Here is a 24,315-nt window from a genome sequence, read left to right on the forward strand (position 1 = left end):
ATAAGAGAAATGTACTGACAGCAGTACTAACATACAGCATTTTACATTTTACAGAGAACTTTCACACAGGCATGGTACTTTATTTGGCCGTAAGAGCAATGCCGTGCAGTAGACGGGGCTGCAGAAACTGACCTGCATATACTGTTGAGTAAAGAACTTAAAGAACTCCCCTGAGAGGGCAGAGCCAGGACTGGAAGCTGCATCTCCTGACTCCTGTGGTTCATCTTGAACAGGATATTTAACTGTGAAGGACGAAATTGGGTATAGCGGGACAATCCTTGATGGTGGCATAGAGTGCAAGCTAGGGGCCCACCACGGGGTTCAAAGCCCAACTCTTTTGTATGTGGGTTTTGGGCAGGTCAGTGAGCCTTCCTGGATCTGTAAAGTGGAGGAAATAGTACCTACCTCATGGCTGACAGTGAGACTTTAAAGGCATCAGAACAGGCGCACCTCTCCTCGTCCTCCGCGCAAGCTCTCCCCCACCTCTGCTCCAGCCAGTACTGTGGTAACCAGCTCCACAGAAGTGTAGTCTGAAAGTGCTTCACCTCAGGCCACCCATTACACCCTCTTTCCAGGGTTCTCTGGCATTGCTGCGGGACCTTCTTGGGAACTGGCATTTATGCATATGCAACTGAAAATGCCAGGGGGACAGTCACCCCGCAAGACCCCCCGATGGTGGAGATGGCGCCCAGGGAATCAGTGCCAGTGCCTGCGTCAGTCCTATGGGTAGGCGGCTCTGAGGTCATCCTGTCTGAAGTAGGCAGCTTGGCAACTCAACCTTGCTGGGGCTTCTCTCCTTCCCTGTTTCATACTCCTCAAGCCCCTACACCTATTCCCTGGAGTCAGTTCACAAAACAAGCCACCCTCATGCATGCTTGGGCTCTGCTTTCTGGTAGGAACTCAGGAATGACATCGTAGAGACGTGGTGCTGGGTACATAAGAAATCCTACATAAACTTTACCTGTTACCTATTTTCTATACTAAACGCTGCCTATGATCTGCCTTCTCCGTGTCTGCTGTCTTGAGGGAAGTGGTCTTTGTTGTCACCATGTGGTGGACAGAAAATGAGAAATAAGTGAAAGGGCCGAATACCACAGGGCAAAGACCTGGAATAGCTTCCTGAGTCGGATGTCCAGAGACTGATTTTGGGCCACTTCATTGCAAGAGGCTTTAGGTGGTTTTAGATCATACAGTAACAATCCATTTTTAAAACTTATGTGTGTGTTATTGTGCATTAGAAAATCTATAAATAAAACATCAAAACCATGATTTCACTTTATTTTTGCTTTGATTAAAAATGTCTTAAATGACTCGACATATGAAAAATATTAACAGGAATAAAGATAGCACGTAAATATAGCAAAAATCATGATAGTGGTGTGTGAAAATAAGATCTGGAAAACGAATAGATAAACGTGCATTTTATGACCATTATGTTTTAGGTAAGTGGATAGGATCGTAGTTTGGGCATCTATATTTAGGGACTTTGTTATCAAGTATGCTCACCATTCTCTTACTTGGAAACACAGACTTGATTTGCAACATTTGTGTTTTTGACAATGTTGTTTTAACTTTCAGAGAGAGCAAATAAAGATCTTTTTCTCATGTTAAAACAACAGAAATGGCATAAAACTATCATAATTTTAATTCCTCTAAGAAGCTGAAACAACATAGACATAAGTATGACTCATCTGTGCGTTTGGTCAAGGACACTCAGAATTTACATGGGCAGGTATCTACACACAGTACATTGGAAAACCTTTTTATTGCTCTCTGTCTTGAATGGAGATAGAGCACATTCATATCATAAATAGGATTCACTGATACCGCGACAAAAGATAGTTCTTAAAACTGCTATGCTTGTAGATATTTCAAAGACAATAGTTTGCTCACATTTCTGAATATCCATTAGCAATAAGAAAAGCTATGAGGACATGTACACTCTAATTTAAGAGAGATTTCTTTATGGCTAAAAAGTTGCAAAAACATTCTGAAATATACATCTACAATACTCCTAATTAACTCACAAAACTTGTTGACTTTGTCACTGGGAAATGCTATGAGGGCTACAATCTTATAGCTTGAGTGAGTAACACATTCTTTTCCACATGGAAGATGAAGATGAAAGCCCTCATAGTACTTCCCATAGGAGAAATGTAATTCTCTTGGCATCTCCCACAGGAGATACGACAAACAGCGAAAAATGATTAACCCTTGGGCAACAGTGACTGCCTAAAAACATAGACTTCACCATGATGCTAGGTCAGACCTGCAGAGAATTATAACATTTTGTGATTGCTTACTTAAAAAAAAAAAAAAAAAATCTTCCTTTCTTCCATCTCTGTCACTTTGTCCTCAACTAAGACAGATCAGATGATTGACAAGCCATTCCAAGACTGGGTAATTCCTCTTAATATGAACTTGATGCTCCAGAAATATTTGCTGTGGAAAGCTTCCCTGGGAAGGCTCAGGCCACGGGGAAAGCCCGACTCCTCTCCGACTTCTGAACACCAGCAAGAGGCAGAGTTGGTGGCTTCTTATTGAATAAGAAATAAATATGGCATTTATACACAGGTACAGAGATAGATTGTCTAACTCCCCTAGAGAAATTTTTTTAACTGCATGCGTTGTCGATGGGCCAACTGCACCCCAAAGGAATGAAAATTGGTTCTTCTGGGGGTGTGTGAAAAAAATCTTACTCTTTTGTAAGATTTGTATATTACAAATCTGTAATATTTAGGTATAGCGGGACAATCCTTGATGGTGGCATACAGTGCAAGCTAGGGGCCCACCATGGGGTTGCCATCTGTATAAAGCACAGATATACAAACAAGGCATCAACAGGTATGCAGTATATATGTGGTATTAAAATTGAATGGGAGGAGTCAACTAAGGGGAAAAAACCCTAAAAGGTCTAGGAGGGGGTGGATGATAATGAAAAAAAGGCTGAGAAACACTGCCATAAACCCACCTTCAGACAGAACAATGATTCAGACTGTTTTCCATAGTGCTTTCTAAACTGTTCTGTATTGTTTTAAAAATAATTTATCATATGCTAATTGATAAGAGAGCTAAATATGTGCAACGAGCTGTCTTCCCAGAAGTGAATACCCTCTCTTGAAAAGTGCTGACATTCTTAGAACAGGAATTATTTCTCTTCTCCCAGAATTCTGCTACGCTCCTGACTGAATTCCATTCCGGAATAGCTATGGTGTTACATGAAACGCATTATCAGGCAACGGCTCAAAGGAGAAAGCAGAGAAGGCTATGCTCAGAAGGGCTGGTCACTGCACGTGCTGTGTTTGCGATCAATTTCTTAGTAAGAATAAAAGCACTTTTGCTTATGTTTTATTTTCTTTTCATAAGTCATATAAGAAGTAGGAGAATGAAGAGATATGGACATTATTTTTAGCTCTGACAAACAAAAACAGATCACCAACTTTAATATGCACAGGGAATCCCTGCCCGTGAGGTTCCCCAAAAGTTGGTGCAAGTGTTTGAAAGGTTGAAATGTGCCACATGCCACTATTATTACCCCAACTGCCCCTAAGGCCAGGGTCCTGGGCAGAGATTCAGCCAGGGCATGCATTCCATTTTCTTTGGCAAGTGCCACTCCCAGGTTGGAAACATTCAAACAAAATGAATCTGTCTTAGATCAAACTGATTTTACTACCTGCACGTCCTCAAGAGCAGGAGCCTGCCAATGGCCTCCCCGGGTCATCACGAACCGGATCAAGCGCCAGAGAACTGAAGACGAGAGAAGGCACACGCTACCTACAACCCAGACATCTTTTCTTCTGAGTGTGAAGTCCATTCTCTGGGAGCAGCTGTGGATGTCGCTTGGCTTATATGTTCCTTCCCTGCCCTGATCTAGCACCAGCGCTTCTCAAGTAGTGTCACCCTTTGCTCTGCCCCGAGGAGTGGCTGTCACCGAATTACAGAGGGTTCTTGCAGAGTCCTGCTTGGACGTCTCCAGTTACGTGATCAGCAAATAATCTGCCTCTTTAAAAGGAAAAATATGATGGCCTTGTGTGACAGATCTGAAACAGGTGTAGGGGCATCGGGAGACCTGCTGGCAATAATTTACAGCGCCGTGAACGCGCGTTTGTTCCCAGTTCAAGGACAATTAGCACCACTGTATCTGGCATCTGCTGGCTGCCAAGGCTGGGCCACCGCCAGGGAGCTTTCTCCTGCCCTTACAGGGTGAGGAGCACAGGGATGGGGGTGGGGAAATGCAACTTTAAAAATCACAAAACCTCTGCCCTCAGACTTGTTATTTTGAGATCTAAGTTATAGTCATTACGGGTGGTGCTGATGGTACAATTTCACAGCAGATGGTCAGGAAATGCCACCTGGTGTTAAATCCACCAACTGCAATCAAAATAGGAAGATCCACACTTTACTCCAACCCACTCCATCTCTCTGTACATCCTGTTAATAAATATTTTGCTTTGCTTGGTCTTGGGGACATTTGTACCAGCCATTTAAACACTCCAGGGACTGTGTGGTCCTGAGTCTGCCGGGGCCGTGCTTGTTTCTACCCTCACAGCTTTGGGATACCCCCTGGTTGGGATATGGAAGAATTTAAGCCAGGTTTTCAAAAAGAATTATTCCCTATGACGGCAGGCTTTTAAACACAAATCAGCAAGGGTTAGGATCAATTCAGGCGCGGATGTGGAACAGTGGGCCATGCTGACATATTTTTGTAGAGTGAGTATTCACAACCTGTGTCCTACTTTTGTACTTGGGACCATGCCTTTTGGATGGAGGATGAGTAACTGGGGGTGAACAGGAAGGAGGGGAAAACCAAGGGACGAGGAGGTGAGCACAGACAACCCTGGGCCTCAGGTGCAGGGATGGGGGTGGTACACGGAGGAAAGCAGTGAGAAGCACACAGGGCCGAATGGTTGACTGGGAGTATTACCGGGCACACCTGTGTTTCATTAAGCAAGCAGAGGGGTGTGGTGGTGTATATGAGACAGAGATCCTACTACATATTCAAGTAAATCTGAGGGAAATACAACACGAGGGCTATTTGCTATATAGATAACAGAGAACTGACAAAAGAAAAAAACCCGGATTCAATTGTACAAAAATAATACTAATTACAGTTATGAAACCTGTTCATCATTTATAACTTAATGGTATGGATACAGTAGCTATCAAGCTCATCACTCTTGTGAGTCAGACCAATTTGAAAATTTTACTTGATTTCAACACCACGCCATGTATGTATGTTTAGATCTAGTTTATTATGGCCTACGGTCATCTGCTGAAAACTTTTAAAATTTTACATGGTAGGTAGAATTTAGGTGATTTTGAACAGCCTTTGGAACATAATGGATTGAGAAAAGTCACTAGAAAACAGAATAAAAAGGAAAGTAGGAAAAATAGGCCACGCACAGTAGCTCATGCCTATAATTCCAGCACTCTGGGAGGCCAAGGCGGGAGGATCACTTCAGCCCAGGAGCTCAAGACCAGTCTGAGCAACACAGGCAGACCCCTGTCTCTACAAAAAAACACAAAAAGTAGCCATGGGTGGTGGTGCATGCCTAGACCCAGCTACTTGGGAGGCTGAGGCAGGAGGATCATTTGAGCCAGGGAGGTCGAAGCTGCAGTGAGCCGAGATCACACCACTGCACTCCAGCCTGGGTGACAGAGTGAGACTCTGTCTCAAAAAAAAAAAGAAAGGAAACAAACAAGAAAAATTAAAAGAGGCCGGGTATGGCGGCTCACGCCTGTAATCCCAGCACTTTGGGAGGCCAAGGCAGGTGGATCACGAGGTCAGGAGATCGAGACCAGCCTGGCTAACATGTTGAAACCCCGTCTCTAGTAAAAATACAAAAAATTAGCTGGGCGTGTTGGCAGGCACCTGTAGTCCCAGCTACTCAGGAGACTGAGGCAGGAGAATGGCGTGAACCCGGGAGACAGAGTTTGTGGTGAGTGGAGATTGCGCCACTGCACTCCAGCCTGGGCTACAGAGCCAGACTCCATCTCAAAAAAAAAAAAGAAAAATTAAAAGAACAAGAACTTAAGTAGAAGGAAGAAAAGTAGGCTATGAAGTGTTTCATAAACTCAATAAAACATAGAGGAAAGAAAGAAGATAGTTAAAAATAAATTCAGTAGAAGAAAAATAAAAGAAATAGAAAAATCTGATTAAAAGCAGGAAAAAAAAGAGAATCTGAGTTTTATCAAACGATTTTAACAAATACAAGTTGTTAAATCTATATAAAATTCTTCCCCTATTGGGACTGGGGAGCAATTCCAGACTCTAAAGAAATTGCACCGAAAGATTCCAGAACAAAGCTTTCATGTCACCAGAGAGCCTGAAATTGAGAGTAAATTCTTTCCAGTGCACCACAAGGGATGTTCCTACTATGATGAGCCGTGCTAATCTTCTCAAAGAGAGAAGGGACGAGAGAGAAAGGGGAATAGGTGGAGAAAATCGACAAGCATTTTTTCATAGTCCCTGGAGAGAAAAGAGTGGCATTTTAAAGATTTACTGCTGCCCAGCAGAAGATGAAGACGTGTTAATCTAGCTCTGTCTGCATACCTGAAGACATCTGAGCTGCCGGAATGTCCTTCTCCACCCACCCACTGCCAAGCCTGCTGGCTGCCCTGGCACCCACCAACTGGGCAGGCAGGGGCTCCAGGCCATGGAGAGGATAACTCTGTGCCTCTAACACGTGCACCTATCCATTCTCCACGTGGACGCAGACAGACAGGAAAATTTATTGCAGACATCTCTAGGCCCTTCTCCATTTACAAGTAAGAAACTGAATGGGATACATGGAGCTCCTAGTGACTCCTTCCCACCTTCCGCAGGGTGTCAACTGCAGGACCGAAGCCAGGAGGCCCGAGTTTCAGAAGGGATATGAGACTTACTACAAAGGACATTCTCTGATGGTTTCTAGGGGTTAAATTACAGTCTCAAGTTTTCCCTCAAAAACACCCTAAAAATATTTAACTTCCAAATTATCAACTTCTGGAGGCAGTTTGCTATCACAAAAGTGATATCCCTACATATATTTATGTTCTAACTTAGCACTATCTAACTCTTTTTTTTTTTTTTTAATCTTCAGAAACAGAGTCTTGCTCTGTTGCCCAGGCTGGAGTGTAGTGGTGCAGTCATAGCTCACTGCAGCCTTGAACTCCTGGGCTCAAGCAATCCTCCTGCCTCAGCCTCCCAAGCAGCTGGGACTACAGATGTGTGCCTGGCTATTTTATTTGGGTTTTTTTGTTTTTTTTTTTTTTTTTGTAGAAATAGATGTCTCACCATGTCACCTGGATTGGTCTCAAACTCCTGGCCTCCAGTGATTCTCCTGCCTCAGCCTCCCAAAGTGCTGGGATTACATGTGTGAGCTGTGCGTCCACTCCCGCCTCAGCCTCCCAAAGTGCTGGGATCACATGTGTGAGCCATGCGTCCACTCCCGCCTCAGCCTCCCAAAGTGCTGGGATTACATGTGTGAGCTATGCGTCCACTCCCGCCTCAGTCTCCCAGAGTGCTGGGATCGCAAGTGTGAGCCACGTGCCCACTCCCGCCTCAGCCTCCCAGAGTGCTGGGATCACAGGTGTGAGCCACGTACCCACTCCCGCCTCAGCCTCCCAGAGCGCTGGGATCACAGGTGTGAGCCACGTGCCCACTCCCGCCTCAGCCTCCCAGAGTACTGGGATCACAGGTGTGAGCCGTGCGTCCTTGCGTCCAGCTTCTCTCACTCTTCAGAGTGTTGCCCATTTATAAAAATTGTATCACAGAATTTGAAGAAAAACAGTACTTGAAAGATAACGAAATTCATATAAACTATTACGGTTAGTTGATGATTTCAAAGTTATCCAAGAAGAATATTTTTTCTTCTCTGTCCTACCGAAATTAATAAACAGAAAAAATTATCCTGTTTGTACCACTAAGAACCCTAATGAGAAAGTCATGTCTCACTTGATTTTGCCTGTAGATAATTCGACTTGGTCTATATTGAACTCATGGGGAAAGCAGAAGTCTCAAAAAAATCTGTTTCAATCTGACTCATTCTCCAGCACATTTTGTCATTTCTTACTCACTTACAATAAAAAGCCTCCTAGCCCTTTTATATACAATATCTCTATTTCATTGTCTGTTGCATTGTTAGAAACGCCCTTCCTACCTGAATAGTGTTTTTCAGAACACTAGGTGGGCAAAGAAGGATGTTTTCCAGACCTGCCTGATAAGAATCACTTGCTCTGATTATCAAAAATAATGGTTCCCAGCCCTCAACCAGAATTCACTTAAACAGATCTGTTTGTTCCAAAAACACTTTTGGTGCCTATTTGTTCCTGTTACTGGGAAAGCAACTGAGAAAACATGAACAAATAACACGAGGTCCCAACGTTAAGGAGCCTTGTCTAGAGAAAGGTGATCAACATGTTCAAAACCACCGCATGTGCTGGAATGAAGGCATGGGCAAAATGCTTGATGCTCCCACCGGGCAAGGAGTCAATGGATGACGGGCAGGAACTGACCGGGCCAAGGCAGGGGAGGGAATTGATGCTGCTGCTAACACATATTAAATGCTTACTCTAGTGACAGATACTAGGTGGAGTGCTTTACAGACGTGATCACACCTAATTTTCACAACTACTATTATCTCACTAATTCAGATGTGGCAAGCCCTTGGTTAAATTAATATTTTTTCCCAAGAACAAGCAGCTGGAATTGGGCTCAGAGCTCTCGTTCTGCACAGAGGAGGATACGAGCCCCCCAGTCATGCCATCAGCAAGTCTTTCTTGTCCCTTCTCTGAACTTCACTATCAACAGCTCTGCCATCTACCCCGTGAGGAGCTCAAGGTCTGGAGGAAAGGAGAAACTTCTTTTAGCAGAAAGGTTGTGCCTCTCACAGCCCTTTTCTGAATTTCAAGCCCAAATCCATCATGTTAAAGGATTCTTCTTCATTTCCGCAAGCTGACTGTATAATTCCTAAGCCACTAACTATAAAGTGAAGTAGACTGCTGGCAGAAATGCAGCTCAAAGGCCTCCTAATTATTTACCAAACACAATTGTATAGTTGACACGCACGCTTCTCGGTGAAGCAAAATGGAATGGTGCCTATTCATAAACTTTCTTTAATTGTACTCACAAGTACAAAAGAGAATTTGGAAAGGGTTGATATATGGCTCCATGACATTAGAAAAGATAAGACAGAGTGAATATTTTTAGGAGACTAAATTAGCACATGATTACCTCATTATGTTCAGGTCTTGAATCCTGGTCCCCAGAATTTTCTTTCAGAAAATGCTTCACTTTCTCCACCTCTTCCCTGCACTGAAAAAAGGCCATTTTCTCCAGCTCGTTGCTGTTGTAACACGTGTTGAATTCTTCCAGCCTCTTCACTTTCAACATCTTAGTAGTGAGTCCAATTAAGCTACTTTCTGGAGTGTGGTTTTCGTCTCCCTCTGTCTCTGATTTATAAACCAAGACACGATTCTGACTCTTCAGTGCTTCTTTCTCTTGACTGCAGAGAAAGGAAACACGGAAAGTTCTCATCACTTATTCACACATTTGACTTCTTGGGAAAATGACCAGTGAGAATTTGGAAGTCTCTTCTGTTTAAACTGGAGAGAGGATCCAAAATTAGGAAAAGAAATACTAACATTCATATTGAGTTTCCAACATTGGAACTTTAAAAGGAAAAATATTTTTTTTACTTTAAAATTACAAAAGCAAACAGTAAGAAGCAATGTCAAGTTTCACTGGATGATGAAATATGCTCCTCATTGCATAAAATAAGCTGCAGATCAAGTGGCCACTTTAAATGTGAAGTATAAAGTATCTTTGGGCTTAATTGGAACCGCAGGTTTTGCAGCCCAGTGGGAAGCGCTTGTCACAGAAGGCGTCTCTCCTGCTTCCCCTGGCCTCCCTCTCCAGAGGGATCCCCCGCAAATGAGTCCTTTTCCAGATCTCTTCTCTACCTATGCCTGAAAATGTGTGGTGTTCATTTGTGAAAAGAAATTCGTTTCCTTACAGTCCTCTCACGTGGACAGCACACCCAGATACCTTTCTTTGCCTCTGCATTAACAGCTATGTACCGAGAAGTTCAGAGTCTTTTCACTCTCCTTAAAATACTTTCCTCACAAATGAAGCGATGTAGAATACAGAATACGCTTTGATACTAGAGACATATACACACGTCTGTATGGACCCATCACTTGATTGCATAGAGATGCAGGGAGATGGAGAGAGTTGAATTTGTGCTGGTTCCGCATGGCTGACAACTGAGGCCCCCTGGTGGACATTTTCTGAAAAGCGCCTCTTCCAGCATTTTCTCAGCTTAAAAACCATATTGTGATTCTCACCACAAAACTTAATATTTTGTTTTCTCAGCTCCTACAGTAAAATGACACTCTTCAGTTCCAAAGTGTTTAAAGTTCACTGCTCTAAAAAATTATACTTATCCACATAAGGAGCTTACATTCAAACAAATAAAAATGCAAATATTAATACTATCAACCAGAGCTCTACAGATACATCACAGACCATGCTTAGCATTCTTTCAAATTGCCCTGAAAAAATTATTAAAATAAGGAAACAAATGCATGGCTATTTCTAAGGCAAACTACAACTAAAATACTATGGTTAATTGCAGATGAAACTCAAGTTGGATCAGGAAGCCACACAAAATTAATGCATTAAAACAAAAGTTTAGGTTTAAGATACAATAATTTTGCAAAGAAATATTAAATATTAAGCTCTACCTGAAGTTTGGTACAATTTGTTATTGAAGGTAACTTAGAAAAAAGGGAAGGAGATTTGAGAGGTTATAACAATAAACAAAGATAATTACCATTGATAGGATAACATCGAAGAGCTTGAGCCATTCCAAGTGTAGAGCATACGTTCCAGAAGATAAAGAGAAATTTTGCAGAATTCAAACTGACTATTGAAGTCTCTGGTGACAGTTTTGACTCTCAGTCGTATAAATCTTCTGAAAAGACAAGTGTCCACTACGAGAGGAAGTATCTTCTCTCTGAAATGCCACTTTGAGCCTCTGTTTAAATTAATATGGCTCTTGATCTCATGTTGCTCAGCTGTTGCCTTCTTAGTCAGATGGGGAAGAATATTAATTTTAGACACCAGGCTTTTCAAGGCCAATGGCTCCATTTCAGAGGTCAGGTAAGGAGAGGATAAACCGGGAACACTGGATGAAATATCACCTTCACCTTTCCCTCGTATCATTGTGTCAATACTCCTGGATTTACAAAGCTAGATTTGTCCTCGGCAATCATCTGCCTGGACCTTCTGCCCCTTTCAGACTCAGGATTATTTAAGTGCTCGTTAAATTTCCCCCAGTCGGGGAAATGCCAGGTGTGGCAACCCCACAGCCACCTCTGTTTGCCCATCTTATGCTTTCAGCATATCCAACTGTAATATAGAAGATCTTCTGAAAGCAGTTAGCAAGTTTGTTTTAATTTTCTCAGTTCTTAAAGATGTTTGCAAAGTCTCCAAACATTTACAGCTCTAGGGAAAGGTCAAAGGCACAGGCATCCAGGAAACAGGAATAAATTTTTCATAAACTTTCCTTAAGCAACACTAGGACTTCCCCCGTAGTTTTTTGCACAGACCAAGAAAGGGGCGTGTCAGCCCACCTGCCCGACTCTCACAGTAGCGCATCCCTCGATTCACTGAAGTGACATAAAACCTTAATTGCCCAGAGGCTGGACTTTGCACTCTAGACAACTCTGCAATTTTTCAGGGCCTGGCCAATTGTCACCTCTTATTTGGAGCCTGTGCTAGCCCCTCTATGCCCCATTATAACACCAGCCTCTGCTGCTCTTCTGTTTCTTTAAAAAAAAAAAAATTCCTTATTTTTAATTCAGATCAATGCATTCCATGTGAAATAAAAACACACATTTTTCCATTCTATGTAGTATTAATGAATTATAGCAAAACCTTTTTTTAAAACACAAAACGCTTGTTATTTTTCAGATTAGAGAGCTTTGTTCTTCAGGAAAAGTAATGAAGTGGAACTATAAATTTGTGAGAGATAAATTATCTGACAAAATTATTATATAAAGACTAAGCTGGTTTGAGGTTACCAATTTTGTTAGTATAATTAAATTGCGTAGAAGTACTGATAAGGCAACAAATGCCCTGCCAGAAGCAAAACGTGTGTGGGCTGCTGCTGATCCAACCACATCCTCCACCCAGACCACCACCACGCAGAAGCAGACTTGCCATCTCCTTGGCTCCAGCAAACCAACCGCAGGCTCGAGTGAGCCAGAGGCCAGGAGAATCTGCTCCTTTGCTTACTTTTTTGTAATAAACTTTTCCTTTTAGAGTAGTTTTACATCTATAGAAAAGGGGCAAAGGTAGCTCAGAGTTCCCCTTGCCCTGCACCCCGAATCCTCCGTTTTTAGCATCTTACGTTGGTATGGTATACTTGTCACAATTAATGAACCATGGTGAATATTATTATTAACTAAACTCAATACTTTATTGTTGTTGGGTTTTTTCCCCCCCAGATGCCCCTTTTCTGCTCCAGAATCCCTTGCAGGATTCCACATTACATTTAGAATCAGTAGGATTTATGATAGATTGGGTATGGGGTGTGAAAGAAAGATGGTAGACACCTTTGCAAATTTTCTCCTGAGCACTGGAAAGAGACAGTGAACATTAACTGAGATGGAGAAGGCCATGGGAAGGGCAACTCTAGAGGGAAAGGTCAGGCATGAAGTCTCTGGCAAGCCCAAGCCCATTAAACGCTCAAGTTGAGTAGGCTGTGGAGATAGAGACTGGAGTTCAGGGGAGGGGTGTAGGCTGGAGAAAAGAATTTGGAAGGCATCCACATATAGATATTTCCATGCACAATATACATTCAATACATATTTGATTAATTGCTAGACAGAATGATCTTTAATTGTGTCTACTTGCCCTAAAAAACAAGTCAATTAAAATAATCCGTGCTACTTGTCTTCTAAAATTAGTGTCTGGTTCTGGTTGTCTGGTTCTGCTACATCACACTGTTCCCACCTTCCGATGGCAGACAGGACAAGCACACTGCTGGCACAACACTTGACCACAAAAAAGCAAGTTATACATGTATCGTCATTCTGGTCTATCCGCCTAGCCTCAGGACCCTCAGTCCATACCCATAAAATGTTCTGTATGCTTAAAATGCTCTTATACCCGGAAAAATGCATTAGTGAGGAATATGAGCAGGCCCAGGAACACTTTTCCAGTATCTGCATATTTTGGAGTTACACTTCTTTAAAAAATACCAACATCAGGAAAATAGCACCCTACAGAGCCATGGAAAAGAATCCCTTGATTCTTTTCAAGGGGCATTTCCGTTAGCTGAGTAAGAGACTGTGCTGTCAAAGGAGCCACATGAAGAAACACCATCGATAGCTCTTGTCTCCTGGTTGGCTTTGAAACCCAGCCAGATTACACTACGAGTTTCTGTTTCCACACAGCATTCTGAATGTTTCCAGAACAAGGCCTCTTGAATGTTTACACACAAAAGTGGAGCAACAGCACAAATACCAAAATGCAAATAAAAAGCTACTGCATCCCTGTTATCCACGTTAAAATAGAACTTCCTTACTTTCAAAAATCACCACTGAATACGACCCCTAAAAACAAAGATTGATAAATTGCACTTCCTCAAAATTCAAAACGTTTGCCTTTGAAAAGACACTATTAGGAAAATGAAAAGACCAGCTACAAATGCGTAGAAAGTACTGTGAAGTCACCTATTTGACAAAGGACTGTGTCCAGTATATATAACTTAATAATAGTATGACAAAACATTCCAGTTTTTTAAATGGACCAAAGATTAAAACAGACCTCACCAAAGAAGATATAAAAATGGTTAATAAGTACATGAAAAAAATGTTCAAAATCAGTCATCTGGGAGATGCAAATTAAAACCACAAGGAAACATCATTTCACACCCACTAGGAGAGTTATAATAATAATGAAAAAAATAAATAAAAGACAGGTTGGGTGTGGTGGCTCACACCTGTAATCCTAACACTTTGGGAGGCCAAGACAGGAGGATCACTTGAGTCCAGGAGTTTGAGACCAGCCTGGGCAACATAGTGAGACCCCATCTCTACCAAAAAAAAAAAAAAGACAAGACAGAGAAAAGCAAGTGTTGACAAGGATATGGAAAAACTAGAACCCTCACCAAATATGTTGATGGGAATATAAAATGGTACAGGTGTTTTATTAAAGAGGTTGGCAATTTCTTAAAAAGTTATTTCCTATATGACGTAAAATTCCTCTCCTAGGTATCTACATCCAAGAGAAATAAAAACATATGAACACAGAAACCATGGCACATGGTTTGAAAGTATAACAGCAGCATTATTCACAATAGCCAAAAACTGAAAACAACCAAAATGTCCATCAGATGGTTTGGGAACTGGGAAAGGATAATGTGGTATACTCACACAAATGGAACACTGTGTAAGGAAAAGGAATGAAATACTGGCATCTACTACAACGTGGATGAGCAAAAACACTGTGCTAACTGAAAAAAAAAAAAAGGCAGAAACATAGACCACAGATTGTACGATTCCATTTGTATAAAATGCCGAGAAAAGGCAAATCTATAGACATAGAAAGCAGACTGGTGGTTGCCTGGGGCTGGGTGCAGGAATGGGGGTTAACTGTAAATAGAATCTTACCAGATGATGTGTTGTAGTGATGACCGTACAACTCATTCAGTTTCTTAAAACTGTGCAGAATTGTGCACTTGAGATGGGCGAATTTTATAATATGTAAATTATACTGCAATAGAGTCATTAAGAAAAAAGAAAACCCAATAATATGATTAACAAAAAGCAAGCTTGTTAAAAGGAGAGGAAAAAACTAAACACTTTGTGGCCATCTGTCCCCAGTCACCAAGGCTGGGATCCAGGGAAACATAAATTATATTCCACACTTGCCAGGTCCCCTAGGGCCAAAGAAAAGGAATGGTGAGCAGGAGACGGTTAAGACTCTCACGCTTTTCTTCTCCTGGCATGAATATCAAGTAATATAAGATTTTGTAATTAACAGAAAAATTAATAGTAATTTAAAAAGTAATTTCCATCTTTTATTTTCTGCTTGGAGATAGGATACTTTGAGCAAGAAAGATAATGATGTTATAGAATATCCAGATTTATTTACAGGAAATTTTTATATGAGACCATTAAAACTTCTAAATGACAGCAATTAGTTAAGTACTATGAAATGAAAAAATGAAAACAAAATAGGTTTTAAAATTAGATAAAAATATGGATTGGATCATTTAACAATTAATATTTTTCAGAAATATTACATGTTTCAGTTTATTACCTCTATAGTGGCTACACAGATTGTTCCTTTAATTATATCCCTTAAACTTTCTAAGGGATATTTACAAGCATAGTACAATGAATACCTATACATCCTTCACCCATATTCACCAAATGTTAGCATTTTCCATGTTTGCTCTCTCTCTTTTGCACGTAAGTTGCATAGCTCATGAAACTTTACCCCTATATGAATTGGTATATGTTTCTTGAGAAAAAAGATACTTTCTCACAAACAGAATCTACTCAAAAATTACGTAGTGCATTTAATCACCATGTCTTTTTAGTCTCCTTTTATAGATTTAGGAAATGGTCATTCCGTTTATTTTATTTTATTTTACTTTTTGAGACAAGGTCTCACTCTGTCGCCTGTGCTGGAGTGCAGTGGTGTGAACACAGCTCACTGCAGCCTTGACCTTGGCTCAAGCGATCCTCCTACCTCAGCCCTCCAAGTAGCTGGGACTACAGGCAGGCACCACCACACCGGGCTAAGTTTTGTATGTTTTGTGGAGATGAGGCTTCCTAGTCTCTCTCTCTTTTTTTGTAATCCTTCATGACATTGATATTTTTGAAGTCTTCAGACAAATTGCTTCATAAAATGTCTCTCAATTCTAATTTCCTGATTGTGTCTTCGTGCTTGGAACCAGGTCACACCTCAGCATGAAAACTACAGAAGTGATACTGTATCTTTTTCAGAACATCACAAAAGGTAGCACATGATGTCGGTTTGTGCCATTATTCGTGATATTAAATTTGGTGACCTGATTAAGGTTGTGTCCACCAGACTTCTCAAATATAAAATTAACCCCTTTATTTTTGTGATTGATAAGTAACTTGTGGGAATTTATAGGTATCACGTTCCCCAAAATGCATCACCCAACTTTTCTCAGTATCTATTCTTGAGAGTCAGTGATTACCACGGTGACTGAAATGATTTTCTAATTCTACCATTTCTTCTATACTTATTAACTGGTATTCTTTTATAAAGAAGAGCTTTCCATCCCCATCCTGAACCTCACTCTTTTTAGTATCAGGATGAGCTCATGGCCTTTTAAAAATGGACACACACTCCCTACATTCTTTATTTTGATGCTCAAATTGTCCCATATTGGCCAATGGAAGCACCTTTGAGCTGGATCCTATGTACTTCTGACATGTCATTATTATTTTTTGAGTACTTCCTTACTTTCAGTACTGTTTTCACCCTATTTCTGAATTCTGCCATTTCTTCAAGGAGGCCTCCTTCCTCTTAGGCAGAATGGTATTTAGAAATCAAGCCCTGGGCACCAGGAGTGTTTTTTGCTACGGGGGTGTCACTGCTCCTAGACACTTCAGAGGACAGAGTGAGGAAATATAATTTTTTTAAAAAAATAATGAGTTCACACTCATATTGATATATTTCTAATTCCAACCCAACACCATAGGATTCTTTCCACCCTTTCCCCATACTACATATGTAACCCCCTCCCACTGATTCTTTAAGTCTAAAAATTTTAAACATGTTTTCTCATAAACACAAAATAAAATGCTTGCTACAAGGTAAAATTCATGCTACTGTTGTGACTATCCATTCTAAACAAGGAAAGTTGAAGTGTGTTCATTTCAAATATTTAACAATCCCATGCTACAGCATGAATCATCATTTTCTAGTTTCAGGAACTGGAGGAAGAATGTTTATATTTACGTTCTCGGGAATGCTTTCCTACCTTCTAAATTGGAAGTGGATTTCAGAGCTAGAATAAGCTCATGATGGTAACAAGGCATGAAATTACAGAAGTGCAAAGTCCAAGTCATGCTCTTCTGACCAAATGTTGGCCTCCTTGTCCCAAGAGGGTAAGGTTGAGAGGAGAAATTTTCCACATGGAAAAACACTGCCATGAGGCGTGCATTAATGGCTGATGGGCAGTTTGGTGAAAACGCACTCTCAGAGGTGTGCCTTTTTTTTTTTTAAATTAAAGATAAAAGTTGTACTTTTAGGTTGAAAATAAGTTGAGCTATTATGTAATGACTCATAATAGGTTGCTAGCTTTTATTCTACATGTCCAAAAGTATTGAAGAATCTGGGATACGAAAGGACCGTGGCAGCTCGTAAAATGGTAAAAAGCATTATAAGCCCCAGTTAGTATACGGAAAACATCTTCAGTGTGAATGCAGCCTGGGAGGGAGAGGGCAGATGGGCAGCCTTGTACACTTCCGGTTAAAACGTATATTGCTCTCATTTTTATGGAAGGCAACTTGGTCATGCCCTTTGACCCTGCAATCACATTTCTAAGAATTTCACCTCAAAGAAATAGAGTTGTACACAAAATATTATCTCTGAGGATATCATCACAACATTATTTGTTAGATATAAAACACTGAAATAGAACCAATGTACAAGAGTTAGTATAATAGATAGGATACTTCCATAAAAAAAAAAAAACTAGGGTTATTGGTCATGTGTCAATCTTATAGTTAGGGAAAAAGGATGCAATAGGATCTGAATTTTAACTAAAAAAAGATGCACTGTCAGTCCACAGCAGATGAATGATAATGCTGTGATCCATAGCTAAATAGAGAAGATAGAGAAGATGGCTACACCAAGTATGGTTTGTGCTTTCCTGGAGTTATCAGTTTTTCTAAAATAGAGAAGATAGAGAAGATGGCTACGCCAAATATGGCTTGTGCTTTCCTAGAGTTACCAGTGTTTCTAAAATAAACATATAGTTCCTTCTTAATGTAAAAAAGTTGCCAAAGTAAATTTCCCAGCCTAGTGGGAAAGTCGTGGACAGTGGAGACACACAGCCTAGGCCCGAGTTCAAGCTCTACTAGCTGTGTTGACTCAAGAGCTGCTCAGTCTTCCCGAACCTCAGTGTTTCTTATTTGTTAAGTGAGGACAACAACATTCACCTTATGGGGTTGTTGAGGAGTGAAAAATGAGATAAAAATGGTTGATGCATCAGAGAAACTTAATAAATAACGGCCTTTATGGTTATCATTGGTAATACTATTGTTATTCATGTTACCAAATCTCCTAAGAAATAAAAGGTTATTTGGCTGAAAAATTTAGAGCCAAGATTCTAAAGAGGAAAAATATTCTGGAGGAGCTCAGTTTTCTTAATCAACAGTGTAGCATCACTTACTGTTATTGTACACCAGGGCCTTAGCAGCTACAAAATGAAGTCACAGTAATTTATAATATTTTTTTCTTTTATCAGGACATATATATTAAATATATATTACACATGTATATATGAAATACATATTTTTGATAATATAAATAACATAAAAATGTTATACAAGTATACATGATATATAATATGTAAGATATATAACAATAAAAGATATAAAATGAAGTCACAGTAATTTAGAATATTTTTTCTTTTATCAGGACACATTAAATATATATATTACATATGTATATATGAAATACATATTTTTGATAATATAAATAACATAAAAAGTTACCTAAGTATACGTGATATGTAATATGTAAGATATATAACAATAAAAGATATATGTGTCTTTTATTGAAAGATATACATATGGAAAGTATATAAAACCATAAATACTATTTGATAAATAATTACAAAAGCAGTACTAATAAAGCCACCACCAGGTCAAGAATGCCCAAATTCAAAAATTCAATCCTTTTGTCCTTCCCAAGCTAACCACTAATCTGAATCTTTTAAATAATTTCCTTGATTTTTCTCACAATTTTACTATTTACATGTGCACTCTAAATCTACACCTTTGCTTTGGCAGTTTTAGTTTGTTTGAATGTATTCATACTATTTGTATTATTTTCTTAGGTTTTTTTCCAGTTAAAACTGTCTTTGATCCATCATATTATTGTATATAATGTGTGTAGATGTCTCGGTTAGTTTTCATTATTATGTAATATTTTGTTGTATGAATATTACAAAATGTATGTGTTTATTCACTGATGGACATTTGGCTGTTTTCCATTCAGGACTGCTGTGAACACCAATGTGCACACATGACGTACACACACTTAAATATGTATACCAATTTACACTCCCACCAGCACTATCAGAATTCTCCTGTTGCTCTATAGCTTTAAAAACACTTCGTTTTTGCTACTCTAGTGGGTGTGCAATAGTATATCATTTATAAATTTAAACTGCATTTCTCTGATTACTAAACAGTTAAAGGGTTTCTTTTTGGTTGTTATTTTTAGAGACAGGTCTTACTCTGTCACCCAGGTTGGACTGCTGTGGCACAATTATAGCTCACTGTAGCCTTGAATTCCTGGCCTCAAGTGATCCTCCCGAGTAGCTAGGACCACTGGTGCACAACACCACCCCAAGCTAATTTTTAAAAAATTTTCTGTAGAGATGGAGGTCTCACTTTCTTGCCCAGGTTGGTCTTGAACTCCTGGGTTCAAGTGATCCTCCTGCCTTGGCCTCACAAACTGCTGGGATTACAGGCATGAGCCACTGTGCCCAGTCAACATGTTCTCAAATGCATATTTGGTCACTTGGTCTCTGTTTCTTATGAAGTACATATTTATGTTCTTTACTCATTTTTAATTACATTTTCTACCATTTTCTTATCATTACGTAGGACTTATTCTACATCCTACACACTGTGCTTGACAGCAATGTGTGTTTAAGATGCCTTCTCCCTCTCTGTGCCTTCTATTTTCACTCTTGTAGTATCATCTGATAAACAGATGTTCATTTTTGTATAGTAAGATATATTAATCTTTTCCTTTTGTGGTTAGTGCATTATTTTTTAAAAAAGAAACCTTTCCCCTCATCAATGATGTTTTTACCATTCAACATGATAATGGTGCTGGTTTGAGGGCAAAAAAAAAAAAAACAAAAAAAATGAAAACAAAAGCAATATAGCATAATAGCTATTTATATAGCATTTACATTGTATTAGGTATCACAAGTAATCTAGAGATGATTTAAAATATATGAGCATATGTGCATAGGTTACAAAAAGTAATAGAAATAAAAAAGCAATACAGTATAATAACTACTTATATAGCATTTACATTGTATTAGGTATCATAAGTAATCTAGAGATGACTAAAATATATGGAGTACGTGCATAGTTTTATTAAGTTTTATTATAAAGGAGACACATAGGGTGAGGGGCAGGAGGGTCCCAGACATGGAGCTTCCACGACCTCTCCTTGTAGAATCCAGGCACACCAACCTCCCAGCACATCAGCATGTTCACAACCAGGAAGCTCCACTGAGCTTCTGTTTCCAGAGTTTTTATTGAGGTTTCACTGTGTAGGCATGATTGATTAAATTATTAGCCAAGCAATCAAATTCAATTTTTAGCCCCCAAGATTGGGCTGGTCCCAAGTTCCAACATTAGGGAGCCACTAGGAGTTGCTTCATTAGTACTATAAAGGCATGCCTAGCACTCAGGAAATCCCACGGGATTCTGAAGATCTGTGCCAGGAGCCAGGGAGAAGGGCTGAATATACTCCTTTTTAAACTATGAATATCAATGGAAAATCCCTTAAAACTAATAAGAGTTCACAAAAAGGCCAAGTACAAAATAAATTAACGAAAAAATCAATGTGTTTCTTTTCTATCAATAAAGGGCAGTAAGAAAATAAAGTAAATAAAATGTTCTACTTACAATAGTAAGAAAATATATCAAATGTGTTAGGATAAACAATACGCAATGTGGCATAGATTCCAGAAGATGTAGCGGAAAGTCAAGAAGAGAAAGGAACAAGAGGTTGGGTTAGGGGGCAGTAATCAGAGTAGGAAGAATAGATAACCATAGGACTAACTTTTAGGACGCTGACTAAAGATGGCAGGGATATGAGTCATGTGGGATTAACTGGACTCAACTGTCCAGCATACCTTAGGTATGAACATGAAGGTGCAAGATGATGCCCAAAGGTTGGTTAACAGCAGTAGGCTTATAAAATACCTGCTCATAAGCACTGCAGCCAGGCTGACTCTACTTGTGGTTACTGACAGAAGGTCTATTTGCGTCACCACTGAATCTATCCTCCCCATTCTGACTCCGGGGAAGGAAGACAGAGAAGATGGTTACACACTTAAAAGTAAACCGCCGAGGCCAGCTGCAGACAATTAAACAGTGAGGTATTAAAGGAGAAAATGGAAGCCTAGGTTTCTGCTTTACATTGATTTCATTTCCTGGGACCTTATACTCTATGAGTTTAAATTTATTTGTATTTATGCTGATCCGAAAAGAAAGTTTAAGTTTGGTTGGCAAAGCAGTCTAAGAGGAGGGGTGATTTTTGAAGTACGTTTTTTTCATGTATTTTTCTATCATCACCACCTAGTGGAGAAAACCTTGAACTTCAGACAGAGGGGGCTAGGGTTCAGGAAAAAATATTAATACAGGACCTACTGGTGCCAGGCACTGTACTAAATACTTTCACATTGACAAGTTCGTTTAATTCTCATCAAAGACTGTGAGGTAGGCATTCTTATTTCTCCTTTAGATTTGGAAACTGAGTCTGAGAAATTATGTAGCTTGCCCAAGGTCACATGATGGACAGCTCAAAACCCGGGTTATTGAACTCAAGGTCTAGAGTCATTTTCACCTCATAGGTCCAAATAGCTCAACTTCATCCATGCATGTGGCTATGGGAGTCAAACACACACACACACGCACACACACACACACACACAGTCTTTGCTTTGTATTTTTCCTTTTTCTTATTTATATAATATAGATTAGAAAAGCACAAGTATAAAAAGAAAGTGGGATTATACTATATATATCAGGTTTTGTTTTTGTTTTTTGAGACGGAGTCTTGCTCTGTCACCAGGCTGGAGTGCAGTGTCGCGATCTTGGCTCACTGCAACCTCCACCTCCTGGGTTCAAGCGATTCTCCTGCCTCAGCCTTCCAAGTAGCTGGGACTACAGGTGCCCGCCACCACACCCAACTCAGTTTTGTATTTTTAGTAGAGACAGGGTTTCACCATGTTGGCCAGGATGGTCCCCATCTCCTGACCTCATGATCCACCCACCTCAGCCTCCCAAAGTGCTGGGATTACAGGCGTGTGTATTAGTTTTGTATCCTTAATTGTTACTCCCATAGTACATAATAGTTTCCCATGACAATACTTTTGAAAACACATATTAGGTAACAATAAAGTTGGACATAGAATTACATCTATATGCAACTATACTGTCTAATCTTGAAACACATCTTAGAAGACTAGGAAAAGGTGCTAAAATACTAACAATGATTACAAGTAGATTTTCCACAGCATGTATTATTTTTTTAAAAAAAGAAATTTTAGGCCTTACATTTATTAAAAGAGATTCAAGAAACTTCAGTTGTCTAGTTTGTTGTCACTATGTTAAAATTTTTTGGATGGGTTAAGAGTGATCATGTGTCCATATATTTCTATAAATGTTTAAAATCAGTGTAGTGTATTTCCAAATTTAGTAACAATTTTCTTGAAAACCTGTTTTGAGGTCGGCTCTAGGACTTCTTTTCCAAGAAGTACTTGCTTCTGTAATGCTCCTGTGATGGTCCTTCTGGGGGACAAATAAAAATAAAAACTCATAGCCGGGTGCGGTGACTCATGCCTGTAATCCCAGCACTTTGGGAGGCCAAGGTGGGTGGACCAACTGAGGTCGGGAGTTCGAGATCAGCCTGACCAACGTGGAGAAACTCAGTCTTTACTAAAAATACAAAAAATAAGCTGGGCGAGGTGGCGGGTGCCTGTAATCCCAGCTACTCTGGGGGCTGAGGCAGGAGAATCACTTGAACCCGGGAGGCGGAGGTTGCAATGAGCGGAGATCGCGCCATTGCACTCCAGCCTGGGCAACTAAAGGGAAATTGCGTCTCAAATAATAATAATAATAATAATAATAATAATAATAATAATAAATAAAAGCTCCAGATGCTCTTTTTGTACGATTTCAAATTATATGACGATTAAAGAAAGTTTAACTTGTTTTTCTGGCGTTTCTATTCATCTTATTTTTGAGCCTAACTTTCTTAGTTAGAAAAACTCTTAACCATCAAGCCAGGCGTGGTGGCTCAGCCTATAACCCTGACGACTCCAAAGGCTAGGGCGGGAGGGTCCCTGGCGTCCAGGAGTTCAAAGCTGTGGTGAGCTCCGGTCGCGACCCTGCACTCCAGCCTGGGCGGACAGAATCTGCCTTTGCCCAGATTAAATAAAAATTCCACTTTTGCCAAATTTCAGAAAAGTCTTCATTCTCCCTCATTTACCTCCTCTAGTTACCAAAAATGCATGTTTAAGATACATGTTTTAAAACGGGAGACTCACAGAAAAGCAGAAAATAAAATCACAGAACATGGTAATTCATTCAAAGATGCAGAATACCACACTCGTTTTCATCTGATATTCTTTCCATTTCTATCCCTGTCTACGACGTAATTGCACACGGGTGCCTCCCATCATTGGGTTGCTAAGGAGACAGAGGCTGGTGCTTCCGATTTGCCACCATTACACAGCGGCCCGCGAGAAGCATCTCTTGGCTCGAAGCGCGCCGTAGGTGAACCGCCCTTGACTAAAAGGCCAACAAACCTAAAAGGGGGCGAGAGACCCTTTATTTACTTTTCTCTGACCACTACTGAGGCGAGCATTTCTTTCACCCGCGTAGTTGTTTGTATTTCTTCTGCTGTTCAGGTCCAATACAAAACTGGTTTTCTATTGGGGGCTTTCGGGTTTTTTCCCCCATTTCCCTTTCGTTACAAACGACCCGCCGCAGCCTCCTCCTGCTCGTCCCCACAGGCCCATTCAACAGCCGGGCGCGGAAGGCCAGGAAAGCGGCACTCGCCGCTCCAACAACCGGGCGCAGTCCGCGGCTCCTGCCCGCCCTCGCGCGCCTCGCAGGCCCGGGCGGACGGCGGCGTCCTCCCCCGCGCAACCTCGCGCACGCGCACCACGCTCGCCCCGCGACCCCTCACAAAGGCTGTTCTGAGTCGGAAACGGACGCGCGGCGGCTGGGGCGAAGGGCCGCGGACTACACTTCCCGAAGTGCCACGCGAGGTATTCTCGGCGGCGATTGGGCCAA

At 40.5% G+C, this 24,315-nt stretch overlaps 1 protein-coding gene across 1 annotated transcript in view; it reads right to left on the reverse strand.

The window, feature by feature from the left end:
* MYLK4 (myosin light chain kinase family member 4) overlaps nucleotides 1-9,478 on the reverse strand; it is an 84,399-nt gene extending 74,921 nt beyond the window's left edge. Inside the window, exon 1 of the mRNA XM_025383797.1 lies at nucleotides 9,215-9,478. Coding sequence (XP_025239582.1) covers nucleotides 9,215-9,373 — 159 coding nt within the window. The 5' untranslated portion in view covers nucleotides 9,374-9,478. The remainder of the gene's footprint in view (nucleotides 1-9,214) is intronic.
* Nucleotides 9,479-24,315: the final 14,837 nt, after the last annotated feature.

This window comes from Theropithecus gelada, chromosome 4, assembly GCF_003255815.1.
Source record: "Theropithecus gelada isolate Dixy chromosome 4, Tgel_1.0, whole genome shotgun sequence".
NCBI classification, from domain to species: Eukaryota; Metazoa; Chordata; class Mammalia; order Primates; family Cercopithecidae; genus Theropithecus; species Theropithecus gelada.